The following is a 22,749-nucleotide window of genomic DNA, read 5'->3' on the forward strand; positions in this document are numbered from 1 at the left end:
CGCCAACGCCCCGGGGCCACCTCTGTTCCTGCTGCGTCCAGCTTCCCTGCTAACGTGGTCTTTCATCTTCTTTTGCCATTTAGTTGGTGGCCGTCCTGAGAGAAGTCAAGTATTTGAATTTCCAGCAGCAAAAAGAGATTCCAGGCAGCGCGGAGCACCTCTTCTCTGAAAACGAGACCTTCCGGAAGTTCGTGGGGAACCTGGAGCTCATCGTGGGCTGGTACAATGAGGTAGGCCGCGACCTCGTGTGCTTTTCCCGCCAAGTCTCGGCTTTGGTTGAGAGCAAGCAGGGGGTGAGCTCTGGACGCAGAAGAGGACCAACAGTGTGTCTTCGCAACCACGCGGGGTTCCAGCCCTCACGGTCAGGTGTGCGAGGACGGTGGGGACCCGGAGCAGTCCCTCCGCTGGGCTTCGGCAGGCCTGCACACTTCGTCCGAGAGGCTTTCCTCTCCTGAACTTCTCCTGGATAACGTGAAGGCCACGTACTTCCATTCCTCTCTTAAATTGGGGGAGGAAGGGACTTCTGGAACCCAGGCTGGGACTGTCGGTCTCCCGGGGCTTGGGCCAGCGGGGAGGTGCCTGGACACGTGGCCAGTCCGCCTGCAGCTCTGTGTTCAAGAATTCCTGGACCCCTGGTGTCAGACCTGGGTCGCGGGCACACAGTCACAAAGAGGCTGCCATTGTGGTAGTCGGTAGGCTTGCAGACAGTGCCTCCTGGTGACAGGGCTGTGACAAGGCTGTTTGCTCAGAGCACCTTCCTCCTGGCGGAAGGACCAGAGGGATTCAGAGGGAGCCTGGGAGGCCTGCGGGTGGGGCACAGAGCAACACGCCTGTCTTTGTCCTGGGGACCCCCTCTCTTAGAGACCCCAACCACAGGGTGGCAAAGGGACATTATGCTTTGGATCTTAGCATCCCCTGGTCAACCATGGGCTACATCCCCAGCCCGTGGCGCTATGGGGGTGGGGGTGGGGGTGGGGGGAACGGAACCTTCAGGAGGTGGGGCCCACGGGAAGGAAGCTGGGTCACGGAGTGTGCCCTTGAAGCAGTGGGCGTGGGACCCAGCCTCTTGCTCTCTCCCTTCGCTTCTTGCTACGAGGTGAGCAGCCTCCTGCCTCACTACGGACCCAAAGCAGCTAGGTCAACCCAGGGCTGCAACCCTAGGAGCCATAAGCTGGAATAACCTTTCCTCTGAGCCCAGTGGCCCACACCGGTAATCCCATCAGCCCAGGAGGCCGAGGCAGGAAGATGCCAAGTTCAGGGCCAGCCTCAGCAACATGGGGAAACCCTGTTCCAGAATTAAAACTCAGGAGGGCTGGGGATGTAGCCCATGGCTGAGCACCCCTGGGTTCAATTCCCAGTCCCACAAAATAACAATAATAATAACAACAATAATAGATATTCTTTAGTTGCTTTTTTCCCAGGCATGTAGTCACCATGAGGCACATCTAACACAGGTGCCCCCTGGACCCCAGGTTTGACCCCCGCCCCCACAGCAGACGGCCAGGTGCGAACTCAGTGTGGGTTTGCTGTCGCTGCTGTAGCTCAGCACCACGAAGCAGGAGGCTTGAAACAGCACAGGCCCCTGGTCTTCTGGGGCTGAGGTCAGGAGTCCACAGCCTGTACCTTCGGCAGGAGTCGAGGTGCTGGCCAAAGGTGGCTCTGGAGACTGTGTGTGTCTCTGGCTTCTCCAGCACTGAAGGGTGGCCACGTTGCTTGGCCAGTGGTCCCCTGGGAGGGTTCTCCTGAGAGCAGGGCAATGGGACAGGGAGCTAGACCTGAGATTCATGGCAAGGGATTGTCTCCCGTCGCGACAGAGGCCAGGAACTCCCCACGCCTGCTCTCTGCGAGCTGTGAGCCCGGAAGGCCAGTGTGGTGATTCAGTGTGAGCCCAGAGCCTGAGAGAGGGGGCAGGTGATGTCCATCCTGCCCAACATCAGGAGAGCAGAGGCGATGTCTATTCTATTCTATTCTTCGCTCCCCCCATTTTTCTCTTTTAAACTATCTCTGTCAGTATGATAATTAATAAAAATTGGTCTGAAATTTCATCAATTATTTAATTACAAATACTCAAAGTTGTTTTGTTTTCTAAATAGAAGTTACATCTTAGTCACAGGGCGCATCTCTTCCCATGGTGATGCAAATCCTTTGTCACAAAAATCACTGTAAAAACCGGAATCTCCTGAAACATAAGTTACATATAATTCCCCCCAAACTACATGCTGGTGACCAGCCGGGTGTGGAGAAGCCCGAGTCCTCGCCTTGTCTCTCCCCCCTGGGGTCCAAGTCCCCCTCGGCTAGGAACAGGCCCTTGTCTTGCAGATCAAGGCGACGGTGATGGACGTGGAGTACCCGCTCATCAAGTCAGAGCTGGAAGCCATCGACGACAGGCTGTCCAGCGCTGAGACCACGCTGTTCTGGAACAGTGAAGGTACCCAGGCCACCCACTGCCCGGGCTCCACGGGGTCCCAGCTGCCCACGCGGGTCCCGAGACGCTCCAGGAGCGGCTCTGGCACCTCCTGGCCTCCTGCAGCAGCTGCAGCTGTGTCAGGCTGAGGTCCAGAGCCCAGGGTCACTCTACCCACTGCCCTGTCCCAAAGGGCCCAGGGCTGTCACATGCAGAACTGGGCACAGGCCTCTTGGGGATTGTCGGGGGAGAGAGAACAAGCCCACCGACATGTCTCAGCCCGCTGCAGGCGGCCTGGAGATAGAGGAAGGGCTCACCTCTTCCCCGGCTGCTCTGGCCCAGGCGGCTCTGTCAGGAGGCTCAGATCCCTGGGATTCTGCTCGTGGCTGGAGGGACCGGAGCCCAGGGCCGGGCTGCAACCCAGGAGTCCTGGGTTCTGGGGGGAAGGCAGTCGGCTGCTCTCCTCTGCCGAGCAGGAGACGGGCCTGGGGAGCCGGCCGTGGCCCAGGGCCCCTGGAGAGCTGTTCCCGTCACACTGCTGTCTGCTGGTCTTCAGATGTGTTCCAGTACATCCAAGAGATGCGGGAGGTTCTTCACGACCTGCAGAACAGGATGCAGAGGGCGAAGCAGAACATTGAAGGGATTTCCCAGGCCATGAAGGTGAGCGGACCCAAGGGTAGGACCGGGGAAGGAGACAGGGCGCGCAGGGAGGCCTGGGCAGGGCCGTGTGCGGCAGAAAGCACGGGACCCTGCTGTGGAAGGCCCTGGACATGCAGCATGTCACCCTGGAACTGGATTCTGTTCCCAAGTGCTGAGCTCAGCAGAGGGGTGCGGGCCGACGGTGCCAGCCTGGCAGTAGAGAGAGGGATGGGACAGGCTCTGGCCCTCGGGAACAGGCCACAGCCCAGTAGAGCGTCTGTAGCACTCCGCCTCCCGTGAGCTGTGGGCCGGACTCTCAGGACGTCCACCTCATCCCGCGGACGGCCATGGAGCTCAGCTCCCGTTCCAAGTCTCCCGTGGTTGGTTGGCTGTGAGACTTGTTTTCTGTTACCATTCACCTCTGTCACTTCCTCCCCCATCCTGCCCACCGCTATGTGTGTGTTTGATTCAGTCATCCTTTGGATGGAGTAGGCCCTCAGGGAACCTTGTCAGAAGTCAGGCCGAGATGCCCAGGGCCCCAACTAGGCGCAGAGACCTGGGCTCCCCTGGAGCTGCCAAGGGGGGCAGAGTCACAGCCTCTCCAGGTCCTGCGCCCTCTCGCCCTCCCTCCAGGACTGGTCAGCCAACCCCCTGTTTGAGAGAAAGGACAACAAGAAAGAGGCCCTGCTGGACCTGGACGGGAGGACGGTCAACCTGAACAAGCGCTACACTGCCGTCAAGGAGGCCGGCGCCAAGATCCAAGCCATGGTCACGGTGAGCGCGAGGTCCTGGGGAGCCACGGGCCTGCCCCTCACAGGGGGGCGGAGAGAAGGCAGAGGTGGAGAGCTCATCCCGCGGGCAGCACCCGCGGTCAGTGCCACCACAGCCCCTGTCCTTAACCTAAGACAGACTTTCCTTAGGACAGCCGGCCTTGGGGCTCTGGGCTGGGAAGCCTGACTCTTGGTGTGTCCGCCCTCCTCTGTCCGGGGGATCGGAACCCATTCCCGCCCTGCACAGAATTGGCACAGGGAAGTGACCTCCCTTCTGCACCAGCCTGTTCTCCAGGGTCAGGCTGCATCCCCGGGCTTCCCGTCTGTGAGGGTGGGCAGCAGAACAGGCACGAGGTGCTTCCAGCCAGCACAGTTAAGGCCATGCGAGGGGGTGACACAGGCACCACGGGACGCTCCGCCTGGGCACCAGGCGGGGGGAGCCATGAAAACTGAGGCTTTGCATCAGCTGGAAAAGAGAATTCCCTCCTGGAGTTCCAGACAGTATGGGGGCAGCTTGGGGCTCCCCAGGGCAGTGTGCAGAGGAACGGTGTGGGCTCTGATGGCAGGTCCCCTGGGAGGATGGCCCGTGTGGCTCTGAGGGCTGCTACCCCAGGGAACGACTCAGCTGGGCTGCCTGTCCTTCTGTCCATCAACCCCAGCCCTGCCCACCCACCTCCCTCAGCTCCTGCTGACCCATGCTCACGGCCAGGTCCGGGGGGTGGTGCTGGAGAGGACAGCCAACCCTGCTCTTCTCAAGTTGGGCCTCAAAGTGGATGCCCACCAAGCACAGAACCATTCAGAGTGGCCGTCTGTGCCACTGTGGGAATGAACAGATGGCTAGAGGGAGGCCGGTGGGGGACAGGGGGACACCCAGCAGAGATGGGTAGGGGTTGCTCCAAGAGGGCCTTAGGGAGGGAGTGTCAAAGCTGATCCCTGACACCTGGCTGGAGGGGGAGGGAGCGGCCTGGCACAGTCAGGCACCTCAGAGAGGCTGAGGACAAGGACGGAGGTGGCCCAGGGAGTCCTGTGAACTGAACCGTGAGCTGACACCAACACGCTGGTTGCAGGAAAACACAGAGCTGTTCAGAGCAGACACGTCGAGCCAGCCCTGGAAGGACTACGTCTCCTACATCGACACCAAGGTCCTGAAGGAATTCGAGTTCTTCATCCGCAAGTCTCTCAATTACCTGATGGACAACATGGTCCTGGATGTAAGTGGTCAGGGCAGGACCAGCCCGAGGTGTGGGTGTGAGAGGGTGGGGGGCGTGCACACGCTCTCCCCATAACACAAGGTGAGGTCTGGCTGGGAGACCGTGGTGTGGAGTTTCTTTATCTAGATAAACGGATGTGCCAGGTGCAGTGGCGCACACCTGTAATCCCAGCATCTCGGGAGGCTAAAGCAGGAGGATCGCGAGTTCAAAGCCAGCCTCAGCAACTTAGCGAGGCCCTAAGCAACTTTAAGAGAACTTGCCTCTAAATAAAATATATTTTAAAAGGGCTTGGATGTGACTCGCTGGTGAAGTGCCCCTGGGTTTAATCCCTGGTACCAAAAAAAAAAAAAAAAAGTTATAAAAATCTTCCTATTAAAATCAGAATTCCCAGTCACCTCAGTCTGCCAACAGCACAAATCAGCTGGAAAAAACCTAAATGGATCTGAGAGAATGGTCCTACCTGTGGCCAGGAGGGGCGGAGCAGGCACTGCTATCCCCTGAATGTGTTGGTGGGGACCAGGATCCCGCCAGCAACCCTGGCCAGGAACCTGCCATCCCCTGCTAGGCAGAGTGCTAACCAGGCCAGACAAGAGGGAGCACTGGTTCACTCCACCAAGAGGCCCCCGGGCCCTCCAAGAGGGTGACCCTCTCCCCACCCGACTCCCCTGCGTTATGGTGACTGCCAAGTGACTCTGAGGACTGCCACTGAGGCAGGTCAGAGCACCCCGTCACCCACAGGAATAGCATGGCCCTGAGATGCTGGAGCCACGGAGGGGGACAGGAGGAGCGCAGGTCCCAGGGGCGGGTCCGTGACTTCCTCGTCCATTCTGCTGTGACAGGGTGCCAGACCAGGGCTTCCAGGAGCAGACGGGGCTGCGGCCACCGGGGAGCTTTGGCAACAGGAGCCGGGGAACATGAGGGCAGCCAGCAGGGCTGTGTCCTCTGGTTGTCCCAGTAACCTGGAGACCGGGCAGCAGCTGTCCCCACCCTCCACACTGATGACCCTTGCTTTATACATTCATGGAAACTGAAGCTTAAGTGACCTTCTTGAGGCCACACAGCGTATGGTCAGCAGCTGTGGGCCTGGGGCCAAGTGACCGTCTCCCCGGGCACCGCCTCCCCACACAGCCTGCTCCTGCGGTGTTGGTCCCTGGGCCTGCGCTTGACCCCTGCTGAGAAGGGCATTCCCCCAACCTCACCTCGGACAGTGCCCAGGACGGTGCTGGGCCGTCAGAGCCACGGCCCTGACCGCGACCCCTTGTTTCAGGAGAGTGTGGCGCCCCTGTTTGAGATCCGCATGGAGCTGAACGATGAAGGGCTGACCTTCAACCCGTCGCTGGAGGTGGGCTCTGAGCGTGGCTTCCTGGCGCTCATTGAGGGCCTGGTCAATGACATCTACAACGTGGCCAGACTCATCCCCCGGCTGGCCAAGGGCAAGGTGAACTACAAGGTCAGTCGTGGCTGACTGTGGCCTGCCCTCTCCCTGTGTGGGCAGCCCTTGCTCTGGGGTTTAGAATGGCGCCCCCAGCTCAGCACAGTGACAGCAGTGGCCCGGAGTCCCCAGGACTGCAAACTCTCTCTCCCTCCCTCCCTCCCTCCCTCCCCTGCATCTGTCCTTCCCCAGGGGCCTCTGGTCCCCTGGGTGTCACTCCCAGACGGATGTGGGGAATGTGGTCTCCGCTGCCCGTGGGTCCACTCTGGGGATGGCCCCGCACAAGGGCATTTCCAGTCTGGTGTGTGCTGGTGTTTGTGAACGCGCGTGTGCATTTTTGCCTGGGTGGCGAGGTGAGTGGGGACGCAGGAGGACAGCGCTGACTCCCGGGGAAGGTCTCGGGCACCTTCTACCACGTGCAGCTGAGAACTCTTCCCGACGGGCGGGAGGATCTTCCAGACGGAGTCGGGCTTGTGACTTCTGAGTCACAGAAAGGTGGCATGCCTGTCCCCCGTGAGCCCAGCAACCTGTCCCAGAGTTCAGAATGGCTCGCCACAGTTTGGCACACACAAGACAAGCAAGTGCCCTTGGAGGTGCGGTGCCTGGGGCTGCCCTCCACCCCCACCCGAGTTTCCCCAGACCAGCAGCCGCTGTGGACAGAGCTAGCCGCCCCCACCCAGGGCTCTCATGGCACCCAACACAGGGTGTCCCAGAGACCCTGGGGACGCCAGGACGGGACGTTGCAGAACTGAAGGGCTCTGTGTGCCAAGGGTCTCTCAAAGCCTGCCAGCTAGCGGCAGAGACAGCCTGAGTCTGACCCGTGCCACACGGGGGGCAGATGGCGCAGGCCCAGGCACCCAGGCCTGGGTGGCGGAGAATCCCAGGGGTGCTTCTGATGGCACAGCCTGGAGGAGTTGGGGTGAGGGCAGACGGGACGGAGCAGGAGACCTTGGAGCTGAGAGCCTGGTGGGGTCCAGGCTGCCAGCCTAAAGTCCTAGGGACCTAGGGGACGATGGCCCTGCAGGGGGACCGGTAGGAGGGAGAAGCCTGTCTGTCTGAGGAGTTGGCGCCACCTGGCTGCTGGAGGGAGCTCCCACTGGCCCAGCTGACCAGTGGGGTCCACAGTGCTGGCCAAAGTGTTAGGCTCAGGTACAGCCGGGGACCAACACAGTCACTGAGAAGCAGACCCAAGACGGGTGCCCCAAAGCTGAGACACGCACCCCGGGGCCCCCCTACCCGCCCTGGGGCCCAGGTGGAGCTTCACCCCCGAGGACAGACTGAGGACTGGCCCGTGGGCTCAGGACAGGCCACTCCAGGCCGTGCCTCGGTGGCTGTAGGAACTGCTCCAGAGGAAGCCTCTCTCCACAGGGAGGTCGTGACACTGCAGGACACCAGAAGGGACAGAAAATAAAACCTGGTTCACGAACACTCACGCACCACCTTGGGACTCACTAATCACGCGATCCAAGCGTTCTCTTTTTGCACACCACTTGAGTGGGATCTGTCACTTAAAACTGAAAAAACTGAAAAGATCCAGTCCAGCACAGGCCTCCTGAGCCCTGCTCCAGGCTCCAGGGGGAGACGGCTTTCCACTCCCCACTCTGCTTCTTGGCACCACAGGGCCCTGGCACATGCTGGCTGGTTGCTGGCTCTCTGTCTGCCTGCCATCAGCTCTTCTCCCAACGGTCGTTTCTCAGGGGCATTCCCTGACCTCCTCCGAATCACACCTTAGAGCAAGGGTCAGAGCCAGCAGGTGTTGTTTCTGTGCTTCTTTGATGGAAGTCTGCCCTGCACCTGGACAGCACACCACTGTGGGCCCTCCTTTGTCCACCCTAGCACAGGGCACACGGCAAGGGCTGAGTAGAATGGAACGAGGGAATTGACGTGGGAGTCATCCGGGTCCTGGGGGCAGAAACCACACTGGCGTCAAACCCGTCCCCGGCCGTGGGAGCTGGGCGCCACTGCCCCACCCACAGCGGCTTCCAAGGCCGGGAGGGAGCATCTGTCAGAACCGCAGGCGGCAGGCGGCTCACCCCCGGCCTCGCCCGCCCTCTTTCAGACGGAACTGGAGGACCAGACGGACCTCATCGAGATGCGGGAGGAGCTGTCCGGCCTGGTCATCAACGCCATGAAGGAGGCGGAGGAGTACCAGGACTCCATGGAGCGGTACTCGTACCTCTGGACGGACGACCTGCAGGAGTTCATGCGGAACTTCCTCATCTTCGGGCACGTGCCCACGGCGGAGGAGCTGGACACTCGGACAGACATCACCATGCCCAAGACGCCGCCGGCCCTCACGCAGTTCCAGGAGCAGGTGTGCCCAGGCCGCCGAGTGCCCCAGTCAAGGACGCCAGGGCTGGGTGTAAATCCCAGTGTCACCCCTGAAGACATGGTCTGCTGAGGCCCCTAGATCAGGGGACAGTCACCACCAAGAGGGAACTGTGCAGAGGAGGGGTGGGGGGACCACGCAGGCCCCAGGCCCCAGACCCCAGGGCAGGTCGGGAGGTGGGGGAGCACGGGTCACATTAGCAGAAGCCCTGCTGCAGTCTGTGGGAAGGACCCAGCAGTCGGCAGGCCCAGGGCTGGCCAGCATCGTCCCCCCACAGGCCCAGGGCTGGCCAGCACTATCCCCCCACAGGCAGGCCCAGGGCTGGCCAGCATCGTCCCCTACAGGCAGGCCCAGGGCTGGCCAGCATCATCCCCCCACAGACAGGCCCAGGGCTGACCAGCATGGTCCCCCCACAGGCAGGCCCAGGGCTGACCAGCATGGTCCCCCCACAGGCCCAGGGCTGGCCAGCATCGTCCCCCACAGGCAGGCCCAGGGCTGGCCAGCATGGTCCCCCACAGGCAGGCCCAGGGCTGGCCAGCATCGTCCCCCCACAGGCAGGCCCAGGGCTGACCAGCATGGTCCCCCCACAGGCAGGCCCAGGGCTGACCAGCATCGTCCCCCACAGGCAGGCCCAGGGCTGGCCAGCATCGTCCCCCACAGGCAGGCCCAGGGCTGGCCAGCATGGTCCCCCACAGGCAGGCCCAGGGCTGGCCAGCATCGTCCCCCCACAGGCAGGCCCAGGGCTGACCAGCATGGTCCCCCCACAGGCCCAGGGCTGGCCAGCATCGTCCCCCCACAGGCAGGCCCAGGGCTGGCCAGCATCGTCCCCCCACAGGCCCAGGGCTGGCCAGTATGGTCCCCCACAGGCAGGCCCAGGGCTGGCCAGCATCGTCCCCCACAGGCAGGCCCAGGGCTGGCCAGCATCGTCCCCCACAGGCAGGCCCAGGGCTGGCCAGCATGGTCCCCCCACAGGCCCAGGGCTGGCCAGCATCGTCCCCCACAGGCAGGCCCAGGGCTGGCCAGCATCATCCCCCCACAGGCAGGCCCAGGGCTGGCCAGCATGGTCCCCCACAGTCAGGCCCAAGACTGGCCAGCATCGTCCCCCACAGGCAGGCCCAAGACTGGCCAGCATCGTCCCCCCACAGGCAGGCCCAGGGCTGGCCAGCATGTTCCCCCACAGGCCCAGGGCTGGCCAGCATGGTCCCCCACAGGCCCAGGGCTTCGGTGGCTGTCTTGAGTGGCAGGGGCCACCCTGGGGTGCTGAGGGCAGGGGACAGTGTGCCTGTGTGGTGTTGGGGACCAACCCAGGCCTCGGCAAGCGCTCCGCCAGGGCAGGGCACCCATCCCGAGAGCCAGGCCCTGGGAGAGCCCGGGAATGGCTGCCTGCAGCCCCGCGCCCAGGGAGGCCCCAGAGGTCAGAGCACCAAGAGGCACAAGGTCAGGGACGTGCCCAGCAAGGAGCCCTCCCCGGGCCACCCCAAGGCACAGCGAGGAGACAGCCTGTGAGCAAGTGCCACCTGGCCCTCCCGGGGTCCCTGGGAGCCTGTGACCACCTCTGCAGCTCCGGGCCCTGCCTGCTCCAGGTGTATCTGACTCTGTCCCGGCAGGCCACCCCCTTCTCGGGGTGAACGTGGGCTAGAAGGCCCCCTGGGGAGAAAACACCTTGTCACCAGGGCCCCCCGGGAGCACGCCAGCCGGGCAGCTGCCCTCTGCAGCCCGACCAGGAGGCACCGCCGGCTCCCAAGGCCCAGGGCGGCCGGCATCCTGACGGCCGGCGGCTGGTTTTCCAGATCGACTCGTACGAGAAGCTGTACGAGGAGGTGTCCAGGTGCGAGAGCGCCAAGGTGTTCCACGGCTGGCTGCAGTGCGACTGCCGTCCCTTCAGACAGGCCCTGCTCAACACCATCAAGCGCTGGAGCCTCATGTTCAAGCGGTACCTGAGCGACTACGTCGTCAACAGGTGGGCAGGCGCCCACCCTCCGCGACCCGCGCTCCGCAGTGGGGAGGCTGGGAAGGAAGCCAGGACATCCCGGGCGGGCCCTGAGCCCCCCAGCAAGGGCAGGTTCCTGCAGTGGTGTCCCCGCCGTCAACCCCTGTTTATGGAGCACGACAGTGTCCTCGTCAGACGCCAGGGAGACCCTGGGGGGCCCAGAGCCCAGCAGACGCCCCGGAACTGAAGTACAGGCAGCAGTCGGGCTGTGACGGGCACGCTGCCCAGAGAGGGCGTCCCACACCAGCCCACCCAGCCCCCAGCTGGGACTCCCACATCAGCTCCAGCTACGTTGGCCAGGCCTGGGTGACGACAGGGGACGCAAGGGGGCCAGCGGCCCTCCCTCTCCAGGCAGGGCCTCACCACTGACCCCTCCTCTGAGGGCCTCCAGTCCCTGTGCAGTGTGGTGCCCCGGGGCTGGGGGCCTGTCACCGAGGTTCCCTTGGTCCCTCAGCCTCACGGACCTGGAAGCCTTCATGAAGCTGTCCCAGTTGGGCCTGAAGAAGCCGCTCAAGGAGGGAGACTACGACGGGCTAGTGGAGGTGATGGGGCACCTGATGAAGGTCAAGGAGAGGCAGGCGGCCACCGACGGCATGTTCGAGCCCCTGAAGCAGACCATCGAGCTGCTCAGGACCTACGGGGAGGAGCTGCCCGAGGAGGCCCACCTGAAGCTGCAGGTAGGCGCCCTGGGCCCTGGCCGCCCGCCCCAGTGGAGACAGCGTCCCGGAGCAGCAGGCGGGGCACTCGGACCCTGGGGAAAGAGGAGGCTTCTGGAGGTCAGGGCTCAGGGCACCTACCTGCAGCTTCAGGTGGGCCTCCTCGGGCAGCTCCTCCAGGGTCCAGGGGTCCCCTCCGATGGTCTCGTTAGGCTGAAAGGGTCCTGGTGTCCCACACCTTCTCCTGACACTGGGTCCACCATCAAGGAGGTGGGGGGAGACCCAGGTCACAGAGGCCCCTGGAGAGGAGGTGGTCAGGGAACAAGGACAGAAGCTGCCCTCACACAGCACTTTACAGCCCATGGAGTGGTGGTCAGTTGTCAGCATCAAAGAAGGTGTGGGCAGCCTGGGCCAGGGGCTGGCACTGCCCAGCCTCCTCCGAGGCCACTAAGGACACGGGCCTTCCCAGACCGCCTGTGTCTCTCCTCTCTCTTCTCTGTGTCCCGTCCGCCAGGCACCAACTCTGCCGTGCCGAGGCCTGCTCCCAGGAGCCACAGGGGAAGGACCCTGTAGCCCCCTGGGGTTGGTGGCCAGGGCCACCCTGTGCTGCTGAGAGCCTGCCATGGGCCTGTCAGGTTGGGACCACACGTGGTGCTCTGCCATCATGTCCTAGGCCCTCCGGGACCTGGTGAACGGGAGCACTCGGTCAGCCCCGCGGGGCTCCTAGGCCACACGTGGGGCCACTGGATGTGAGGGCGGTGCCTGAGCCCCTGCTGCAGCAGACCCCAAGTTGGTCCACCCGGGGAAGCAGGGCGGCCCTCCGTTTGTAGGCAGAGTTCACAGGCCAGGAATCTGCTTGCTTCCTTTAAAACCTTTGATGATGATAAGGGCAGCGTTTGCCAGGACAGAGAACAGCCATCCTGGAGGGGTGGGGTCGTGAAGGGGGGCAGCTTCCTGGGTGCCAGGCGGCAGGTGAAAGGGGACGGGTAAGTCCTACCTTGATGGTGGTGGTCACCCAGATCGCCACCTGGGGCAAGACTGCAGAGGACCACACGCCCCCAAACACGCATGCTCACACACACGTGTGTGCGTGTGATTCCGATAGGAAAGGGCAGGGGAGGGGAGGCTCCGACACCTGTGGGCAGCAGAGTGCACGGCCCAGCGTCCTGGCTCGCCATTGCCAAGGGTGTCCATGGGCCGCTTATGCAGCTTCTCATGTGTCAGAGATCATCTCACAACAGCAAGTTTAGAAAAAAGGAAAAGACCCCCTTCCCTCGCCCCGCAGGAGCTGCCCGAGCAGTGGGCCAACACCAAGAAGCTGGCCATCCAGGTGAAGCAGAACGTGGCTCCCCTGCAGGCCAACGAGGTCAGCATCCTGCGGCGCAAGTGCCAGCAATTCGAGGTATGGTGACGGGGTCAGGGCCGCGCGGGGGCAGGGGCAGAGTGGCTGTGGCCCCCTCGGGGGTGCCAGGCTGGGGTGGGCCTGGGCCAACACGTCTCTGCACCGCTGTCCTGCAGATCAAGCAGCAGGAGTTCAGGGAGAAGTTCCGCAGAGAGGCCCCCTTCTCCTTCAGCAGCCCCGAGCCCTACAAGGCCCTCAACAAGGTAGGTGCACGGGGAGCCGGCTGCCGGCCTGGACCAGCCCCAGCTCTCCTCCAGCTGGCACTCCTGCACATCCAGAAAGAGCCTCAGCAGGGCCTGCCTCGGGCCATGCATGCAAGTGTGCATGGGTGTGCATGGGTGTGCATGGGTGTACGTGTGTATGTGTGTGCACGTATGTGTACACGTACATAGGTGTGTGCATGTGAGGACATGTGTGTGCATGTGTACATGAGTGTAGGTGTGTGCGTGTGCACACGATTGTGCATACATGTGCATGTGGACATGCAAACTCGGGCGTGCCCCCCACAGGCCTCCATGCTGTGTGGCAGTGCCTACAGCTGTGCTTCAGGTCCGTGCCCCAGTCTCACAGACCTGCTGTCCCTCAGCCTGGCATCACCTTGCTGGTCCTGTGTCTGTCCCATGCTGGGCCTCGTCACCTGGGCCTAACACTCACCTTCCATCCCTGACCCCTTCCTCGCTCTGGCCCACCGTGTCCAGCCAAATGCCAGGATTCCTACATGTCCCCAATGCATTCCCACTGCCCAAGTCCATGGTCAGTGTCCACTGTAGAAGTTCACAGGTCCATGGGGCTGGCTACCCACTCAGACTGGGGCTCTGTGGGCAAGAGCAGGTCAGGTGCACAGGGCCTGGGGTGCCCCTGAGCAGAGCAGCAACCCTGCCAGTCCCTCTGCTCCCAGCCTGGTGCCCAGGGCCCAGACGGCTGCTTCGCTCAGCAGCAACGCGAGCTACAGCAGACACGAACGCCAAGATGTCCAGTGGTCACCTCGCCTCCCCTGCCCTGAGCCCGGCTCTTCTGGTGCCCAGCTCTGAGGCCCGTCCTTCCAGAGAGCTGGGGCGCTCCCTCCTCCTGGCGTCTGCTCACACTCTTTCCCTCCGACCCCAGAGCGGTCCATCTGCAGGGCCCAGGCGGAACTCACTGGAGAGATGTGGGGGAGGGGGCACTGACAGCTACGTGATCAAAGCCACGGCCTCCAGTGAGTGACAGGGCAGGCTGGGCCCTGCCATGCATGTGCCAGGAAGGCTGTGCAGGTGTGTGCCCAGGTCAGGAACCAGCTTTGTCCCTACCTGTCCCATGGAGCTGTGCACCGTGCAGATGTGTGGCGGACACACACACACACACACACACACACACACACACACACACACACACACACACGATCGTCCCTCAGTACTCAGGGGGGTGGGTTCCAGGGCCTGTGGATGCCAGATTCAACAAGGCCAAGTCCCTCGTAGGAACCTGCAGTGTTTGCACAGAACCCAGCACACCCCCGTAAGTCACCTCTAGACTAGGGATCAACCAGATGCCTTGTAAATGCCTTCAAATAGTCGTCACACTGCAGTAGTTAGAGAACTGACCAGGAAAAAGTCAGTCTGGACCCAGCCAGTGCATGTCCAGGTTCTCTCTCTTTTTTGCAAATATCTTCAGTCTGCACTTGGTTGAATCCCAGGGTAAAAACCCGCGGGCGTGGAGGCTGGCGAAGACGGTCGGCACTTGGTGCCAGGGTCTGGGCAGTCTTTCTCCTCCCTGGCCTACCTGGACCTCTGACTGTCAAAGCCAGCCAGCATCAGTGCGTCCTTTTTAATAAGATGAAAACACGGTATGGGAAGTCAGAGGGGACCTCTGAGGAGACCAGGCACCTGCACGGATGGCCTAACGCCCGGGCCAGGCCTGCTAGGTGGCCCCTTCCCGCACTCCAGAGCAAGGGCCAGGGCTCGCAGCGGAGCACAGTGTCTGCTGGGGCCCTGCTGAGTGGAGCGCTGTCCTGGAGGACACTGGAGGACAGCGTCAGGACACGGTGGAGGAGAGGGGCAGGAGAGGGGGCTGGCACCAGCCCTGACGGCCCCCGCCGGCCCCTCCCTCCCCAGCAACAAAAGAGCATCGCGGCCATGGAGGACATCATGGAGGCGCTGTGCAAATCCGGGAGTCTGTTTGAGGTCACTGTCCCTGACTACAAGCCGCTCAAAGCCTGCCACAAGGAGGTCCGCCTGCTGAAGGAGCTCTGGGACATGATCGTCATGGTGAGTGGCAGAGGAGGCAGGCCCAGGGACACCAAGGGCGGGGGGGGGGGGGGGGGGTGCTCCACGTGAGGCTGCCCGACTCCAAGGGGCTGCTCTGGGGCTGGCAGCTGGTCTCCGGGTCCCTGGGCCGGATTGTCCTCCAGGGCACCCTGCTGCTTATGGGTGGGGCGTCCTCTAGCCTCTCTCTACTGCTATGCCTCCTCCCGCCACCTCCTCCTCCCCCTCCCCCCTCCTCCTCTTCCCCCTCCCCCTTCCCTCCTCCCCCTCCCCCTTCTCCTCCCCCCTTCCCCTCCCTCCCTTCTCCCCCCTCCTCCTCTTCCCCTCCCCCTTCCCTCCTCCCCCTCCCCCTTCTCCTCCCCTTCCCCCTTTCCTCCTCCTCTCCCCCTTCCCTCCTCCCCCTCCCCCTTTCCTCCTCCCCCCTCGCCCTTCCCTCCTCCCCCCTCCCCCCTCCTCCTCTTCCCCCTCCCCCTTCCCTCCTCCCCCCTCCCCCTTCCCTCCTCCCCCCTCCCCCTTCTCCTCCCCCCTTCCCCCTCCCTCCCTCCTCCCTCCCTCCTCCCTCCCTCCTCCTCCTCTCATTCTCCCTCACATCTCTCACGTCTCACACGGTGTAAAGGTAAGGAACACTGCATGTCTTGGTCCATTCAAGCTGCAGCGGCCACACACCAGGTGGAGTGCTGTGCTCGTGCACAACAGTTAGTTCTTCCTGGTCAGAGGCTGGGAAGTCCAAGGTCAGGGCAGCTTCAGTGTCTGGTGAGGGTGGCTTCCTGGCTCATAGATGGCACACTGTCACGGCACGGTGCAAGAGGCCAGGTCTCTCAGGAGTCCTTCCTCAGGACACTCATCCCACTCAGGAGGGCTGCCCCCTGTGGTTAGTTAGCCCACCCACCATGGCCTCGGCCTGAGGTCTGAACACTTGAACCTGGGGTTTGGGGCGGCGGGACACAGACATCCTGATCCTGGCACGCCAGGTCTATTGGAAAGACCTGTGGCCTCCACCTGCGTGCGCTCACTGCCGTCTCTGCCCTCTCTGCAATGAGCTGCCATCGGTTTTCCCACTTTGTAACTGGACCTTTTTGTCCTTGTCTTTTTCTGTTGAGTTTTGAGAGTTTTTGTGTAATCTAGAAACTGGCCGTGGGTCGGATGTGTGGTTTGCTCACCTCTTCACCCTCTCAATGGCCTGTCCCAGGGCAGAAGCTTTTGACTGTGACAAAACCTATTTTATCAGCCTTTCCCTTCGCGGATCGTGCCTTCGGTGATCAATAGGTTGATTCGTTGCCTCCACCCCAAAGGCGTTCTCCTGTGACTTCTTCCAAGAAGTTGTCGTCTTACACTTAGGTTGGAGCCCCAGGTGTAGGTGGACCCTCACAGGCTGGCATGGGTTGGAGCCCCAGGACTGTTGGTGAAGGCTGTGGGTCCTCCCTCCCCTGAGCTGGCTTGCAGCTCTGTCCTGACTCAGCTGGGCGGATTGGAGTGGGGCTGTTGACGGGGTCTCTCTTCTGTCGTGCTGATCTTCATGCCTGTTCCTCGGCACACCACCCAGGGTTGACCACTGTGCCCGTCCGGCCAGGCTTGGTACCAGGCAGAGGAAGTCCTCCCACTTGACTTTCTGTGCCAAGGCTGTTCAATATTCCAGGAAACTTTGGAGTCAGTCGGCTGTGCCGAGCCTCCCCGTCCCTGAACATGGTATGTCTCTCCATGTATTTGGCTCCTGTTTCATTTCTTTAATCTGCATTTTGTGGTTGTGACACGGAGACCCTCTACACGTCCTGTCACGTGTACACCTCAGTGTTCATGTTCTCTTTGAAGGGACTGTGAGTGGCGCTGTGTCCTCAGTGTCTGCTCCCTCTTCTTTGATCTGGCCTATGCAAACGGGATGAAGCCTTGTGTTTGTCTTCACCTTGGGAACTTACTGAACTCACTTTGCAGTTCTAGGGGTTTGGGTAGATCCCTTAGGGATTTTCTACATAGACAATAATGTCGTCTGCACCTAGGGACAGGTTGGTTTTCTTTTCCAATTTTCATGGCTTCCTATTTCTTTTTCTTGCCTTTTTGTGGTGTCTGGAGCTTCCTGTGCTGTGTTGCATAAGAGTGCTGGGTTCAAACATTCTTGCATAATCCCCAGCCCCAGGGAAAGCACTTTACTATTGTGTGTGGCGTTAGCTGTAATTCTCTAAGTCGTGAAAGTTCTTCTCTGTCCCTGTTATTTTCAGTGTTCATCATGAATAGGTCCTGCATCTTGTCAAATGTGCTTTCTGTGTCGATTCATGAGGTTGTAGGACTTAGTCTATAGTCGATCTAGAGCCAGGCGAGTGCTTCCTCTCTAGGCGTCTGTCCCCAGACGTGCCTCAGTCCTCCCAGCAGCGTGGTTCCTTTAACTCCCTTACCCCTCAGGGCCACTTCGCCACACAGGAGGGAGGTGGCATGGGGACTTCTTCCCTACTGGGTTGTGTGCGATTTCCTGCGTCCCCAGCCGTCCTTGAGCTCCCCGCACTAAACTCCAGTAAAGTCCCCCACCCTTTCTCTCACCCCCCTCCCCGCTGACAAGCTGCCTGTCTGCTCTCTGGGTCTCGTGCCCCAGAGCGGCCGGGGAAGTGGCCTGCCCTCTCGTGGCCTGGGATCGCTGCTTATCTGCCCTGGCACGCCCGGGGGCTCTCAGCTCTCTGACGGGAAGGGAACCCGCAGGGATGCTCCATCTTGGGGGAACTGGGGGAACGGGCAACTTGTTAAAAACCATGAACAGCCTTTTTCATGAGATGCAGGGGAGCCGGGATTTAGTGCGGCTGGGGAGGGGTGGTACTGGGGGGGGAGAGGCCATGCAGGAGCCTGGAAACCCGCCACAGGAGCAGGTCCAGGTGGGATCTCCTGTGGCAGCTCTGTGGGCTGATGGGCAGCAGGAAGGCCGCGGTGAGGCGAGACTCAGCAGGCGAGGGAGTCGGCCCGGCTGGAGGCCTCTTAGCGTTCTCCGTGTTCTCCGCGTGTGTGTGCCCGTGGGCTTCCGCTATTCTCTCTCCTCTTTGCTCATCTGTTTTCACAAGTATGGGAGCTCTCCTCTCATCCTTCTGATGACCTTTAGAATCAGTCACCAAACCCTCCGCTCCTCCGACAGGCGGCTGGACAGGAGATGGGCCAACTCTGCCAACCCCGTGGCGAGACCCCTCTCCTGCTCTGCCTCTTCCTTTCTTTCCTTTTTGACAAACACCACAGTCGACGGTCGCAGGCGCCTCCATTCTCCTCATGCAGGAGGGTCCTTGGAGTCAGGGGCTTTGTGGCCATCAGGCCTAAAGGGAGGGTGCGAATCCAGGCCCCTTGACCCTCCTTCACCACTAAGTGACCTCGAGCCTCTTCCTCGTGAGCGGCTGCGGCCAGCGAGAAAGGGACACTGCCCTGTCCCATCATGAAGCCCTCCAGCCCAGGGAGAGAGCAGAGGGGCGCTCTCCAGGAGACGACTGTAAATATTAACGGGTTCTCCAGAAAGAATGAGCCAGGACGTCGCGGGGTCACAGGATACGGCGCTAGCCTGAACCCGCTGGGTGGAGGGAGGGCTGGCACTCGGTGCCTTCAGGGCAAGCATCTTGCAGACACTCCCAGTTTGACCTTCAAGGAACATGGATGCGGGGCAAGCCGGGCCTTCCCGCCTCAGGCACCCATGAGAACATCTCTAATTCCACTGACTGGTGGTTTCCAGCTTCATAATCAACTTCAACCCACCCCAAGTTTCAGAATGCAGGGTTCATAATCTTCTGTTAACCCTCTTGGTAGGGCTTTCTTCAGGTGGTTTTACTTATTTTGTTTCATATTGTCAAGAATGAACTTTCTTCTAAGATACTTTCATCAGTCAGTATAGGCTAGGTTACTGTGCAGTAACAAACAGCCCTACAAACAACAAAAGTACATTCTCATTCATGTGAACTCCACACCCTCATTCCAAGCAGCTGTCCCTGGGGCAGCTGTCTGTCAAGGGCCAGCTGGCTCCGAATTCCAGGCTGTGAATCAATGGTGCACTTTGGTGACGGCCAAGGCAGGCAGAGAACGCCAAGCCAAGTATGGCCGATTAAGACCTTCTGCCTTGAAGTTCAGGAGGGCTCACATTTCCTGGCCAAGGCAAGTTACATGGTCCTTCTCAGAAGTAAGAGGAAGCTGGATCACGTTCAGCAGTCGCAAGGCCCCAACACAGGTTTTTGCCAAAATACTTTCTAATGACCAACTTTTAAATTTCAGCTTTTATGATACGACTGGGTGGGGTCTTTTGTTTTGTTTTGTTTTGTTTATTGGTTGTTCACAACATTACAAAGCTCTTGACATATCATAGTTCATACATTAGATTGAAGTGGGTTATGAACTCCCAATTTTTACCCCAAATGCAGATTGCAGAATCACATCAGTTACACATCCACATTTTTACATAATGCCCTATTAGTAACTGTTGTATCCTTTTTGTTTTGTTTTGTTTTTTTGCATCTAACCACTTTCCCAAACTCTGGTTTTAGTTCTAAGCTTTCCTTACTGGAGCCTGCGGACGCAGCTCTGTGGCAGATGCAGGGCCCTTGGTTCGATCCTCAGCACTTCAAGACAGGAAAAAAAAAAAAAAAAAAACCTTTGCTGGAATTTGCTCCCTAACAGCAAGTGCAGGGAGGTGACGGAGGTGCCCCCGGGCGTCCCTCGAGAGAGGAGCTGAAGCCAGGCTCCCACTGCAGGTGAACACCTGCCTGGACGACTGGAAGACCACCAAGTGGAAAGACATCAACGTGGAGCAGATGGACATCGACTGCAAGAAGTTTGCCAAGGACATCAGGTCTCTGGACAAGGAGATGAAAACCTGGGATGCCTTCGTGGGGCTGGACAACACCGTGAAAAACACCATCACGTCCCTGCGCGCCGTGAGCGAGCTGCAGAACCCCGCCATCCGCGACCGCCACTGGCAGCAGCTCATGCAGGCCACCCAGGTACCACTGTCGCCATGGGGTGGAGGGACGGCCCCTGGCAGCTGGCCTGAGCTGCTTGGCTGAGGGGTTGGGGACTGATGCTGCTGAGGTCAGCTGTGGGAAGGGCGGCGTCCTGCAGTCCTGGGGACCCTGCACTCAGAGCAGCCACACCAGCATTCACTCTCTGCTCTCAGCATCTTGAAAGTCAGTGGTTTTCCAACAGCGGGCTCCGAGGGTCTGTTCTGCACTGGGCCCTGCAAATATTGCAGCCATCCTCGTGGTAGGATGCATGTCCACAGGGCTGGGGAGCAGGCAAACAGCTCCCTCAGGGCCCCAGGATCCTCGTCACCCACAAAGACCCTGTTTCCAGACAAGGTCACACTCAGAGTCCTAGGTGCACTCTGCTGTCACATGCTTCCACAGGGAAAGAAGGCGGGACTTGGCGCCTCGAGGGGCAGGGGGGCCGAGCAAAGCATGTCCGCTGCGTCCCTCCTGCTGCTGGAGGGCGCGACCCCTGGCGGAGCACGGCTGCTTTTCCCTAGGTGAAGTTCGAGATGTCGGAAGAGACGACCCTGGCCGACCTCCTGCAGCTGAACCTGCACAATTATGAGGACGAGGTCCGCAACATCGTGGACAAGGCCGTGAAGGAGTCCGGCATGGAGAAGGTGGGCAGCCACTGCCGCGGCGCCGGTTCTGCCTGGCAGCCGGCGCTGACCCGCTCATGCCAGCTCCAGAGGGGCGTCCAGGAGCCCTCTCTCACCCGGGCATGACAGAAATGTCGAGTGGGCACGAGGCAGGGAGGACCCTCCACCTGGGCATTCGTCTCCTGCTCTTAAGGAGCACAGGGAAGGTCAGCGTGACCTTGCACCCCCTGTTTTAACGCGTTTCTAAATCAAAATCACCCATGTGCCAGAGGGGCGTCCCTTGGACGTGGGGTCCTCATACTCACCATGGGTGGCCTCTTGTGCCCAGCCTCCCTCACTCAGGTCCACCTCCTCCTCCCCACCTAAGGCAGAGTGACACCCAGGTGTGTCCCTTCATCAGGGGCAGGCGGGGGCCTCTGGGTGCTCCCTCCCGATGGCGACTGTGAATGGCTTGACCACAGACGCCCTGGCCTCATGCCGTGGCCTGGGAACCGTGAGTCCTCCCCTGGCCCTGCGTGCCACACGCTCAGTGCCCTTTGTCCCTGAAAGGTGCTGAGAGCCCTGGACAGCACGTGGACCACCATGGAATTCGAGCACGAGCCGCACCCGCGCACGGGCACCATGATGCTCAAGGCGGACGAGGTGCTGGTGGAGACGCTGGAGGACAACCAGGTGCAGCTGCAGAACCTGATGATGTCCAAGTACCTGTCGCACTTCCTCAAGGAGGTGACCAGCTGGCAGCAGAAGCTGTCCATGGCAGACTCGGTCATCTCCATCTGGTTTGAGGTCCAAAGGACCTGGAGCCACCTGGAGAGCATCTTCATAGGCTCGGAAGACATCCGGGCCCAGCTCCCAGAGGACTCCCAGCGCTTCGACGACATCGACAAGGAATTCAAGGTGAGCCCAGCCTGCCCGCTGCAGGGCACCCCAGGAGCTGCTGCCTGGGCCACGCGGGCCTCCTGACACCTGGGTTGGTCCCTGCTCCCCCCAGGCCTTGATGGAGGACGCCGTGAAGACTCCCAACGTGGTGGAAGCCACCAACAAGCCAGGTCTCTACGAGAAACTCGAGGCACTGAAGAAGAGGTGGGTCCCCAGGCGGCCAGACCAGGGGCACTGGTGGCAGAGGCCCCGGTGGGGATGGTGCAGAGCCACGGGTTGTGAGCACCTTCACCAGGGGAGCCCCGGCCATGCGATGGGGTGGTGCCCTCCTGCCTGGGCAGGCCGAGGTCGGCCGGCAGGGACGCGAGAGCCACAGGCTGCACGGCTCCAGGATGGGTCCAGCTGCCGCGGCGTGGGCTGGTGACACCCGACGAGTGGCGCTCGCCAGCCTCGTCCCCGCTCCTCTAGCTTGGCCATGTGTGAGAAGGCGTTGGCAGAGTACCTGGAGACCAAAAGGCTGGCTTTCCCGCGGTTCTACTTTGTCTCCTCGGCCGACCTGCTGGACATCCTCTCCAACGGCAACGACCCCGTGGAGGTAGGCAGCGCCTAGAGGGGCTGAACTCCACCATCCGGGGGACCACGTCTGGGAGCCCCCGGGCGGGACTCACCTGTGTGGCTTTGGGCAAGTTGACCTGCCTCGGGGCCTCCTTCGCCTGTTCTGCAAAGTGGGTGACGCCAGTGGCCCAGAAGGACACTGCTCACCGGCCATCGTCACCACCCTTCGTCACCACCCTAATAACCACCCGGGAGCCAGGAAGAAGGGCTCCAGGGCTCTGAGAGAGACAGGGGCGTTAACTAGGGGAAAGAAAAGTGACCACACTTGACCGCAGCCCTGGAGTTTGGGGACACACACAGGGGGCCTACTGCGCCACCCGGCTTCTCATCGTCCCTGGCAGCTGGTTTCATAGGGCTCCTCCAGGTGGCCATGCCACGGCTAGTTAGCCTTGACCAGGATGGGGGAGGGTGCCTAAGGAAGGGGAGGAGGGAAAGGAGGAGGGAGGGGGAAGGGAGGGAGGGGGAAGGGAGGGGAAGGGGGGGAGGGAGGGAGGGAGGGGAGAGAGGGAGGGAGAGGGGAGAGAGGGAGGAGGGGGAGGGGAGGGAGGGAGGGAGGGGGAGGGAGGGAAGGAGGGGGAGGAAGGGGGAAGGGGGAGGGAGGGGAGGGAGGGAGGAA

At 61.3% G+C, this 22,749-nt stretch overlaps 1 protein-coding gene across 1 annotated transcript in view; it reads left to right on the forward strand.

Annotated features, from left to right (window-relative positions):
* Positions 1 to 22,749, forward strand: part of Dnah17 (dynein axonemal heavy chain 17) — a 91,966-nt gene that overhangs the window by 14,151 nt on the left and 55,066 nt on the right. The window contains exons 13-29 of the mRNA XM_078041542.1: positions 84 to 230; positions 2,320 to 2,428; positions 2,961 to 3,064; positions 3,677 to 3,817; positions 4,881 to 5,024; positions 6,292 to 6,474; positions 8,516 to 8,770; positions 10,576 to 10,745; positions 11,230 to 11,452; positions 12,717 to 12,833; positions 12,950 to 13,036; positions 14,921 to 15,073; positions 19,768 to 20,016; positions 20,538 to 20,660; positions 21,189 to 21,536; positions 21,631 to 21,722; positions 21,987 to 22,113. Of these exons, the coding sequence (XP_077897668.1) occupies positions 84 to 230; positions 2,320 to 2,428; positions 2,961 to 3,064; positions 3,677 to 3,817; positions 4,881 to 5,024; positions 6,292 to 6,474; positions 8,516 to 8,770; positions 10,576 to 10,745; positions 11,230 to 11,452; positions 12,717 to 12,833; positions 12,950 to 13,036; positions 14,921 to 15,073; positions 19,768 to 20,016; positions 20,538 to 20,660; positions 21,189 to 21,536; positions 21,631 to 21,722; positions 21,987 to 22,113 (2,772 nt within the window). The remainder of the gene's footprint in view (positions 1 to 83; positions 231 to 2,319; positions 2,429 to 2,960; positions 3,065 to 3,676; positions 3,818 to 4,880; positions 5,025 to 6,291; positions 6,475 to 8,515; positions 8,771 to 10,575; positions 10,746 to 11,229; positions 11,453 to 12,716; positions 12,834 to 12,949; positions 13,037 to 14,920; positions 15,074 to 19,767; positions 20,017 to 20,537; positions 20,661 to 21,188; positions 21,537 to 21,630; positions 21,723 to 21,986; positions 22,114 to 22,749) is intronic.

The sequence above is a fragment of the Ictidomys tridecemlineatus genome, chromosome 3 (assembly GCF_052094955.1).
Source record: "Ictidomys tridecemlineatus isolate mIctTri1 chromosome 3, mIctTri1.hap1, whole genome shotgun sequence".
NCBI lineage: Eukaryota > Metazoa > Chordata > Mammalia > Rodentia > Sciuridae > Ictidomys > Ictidomys tridecemlineatus.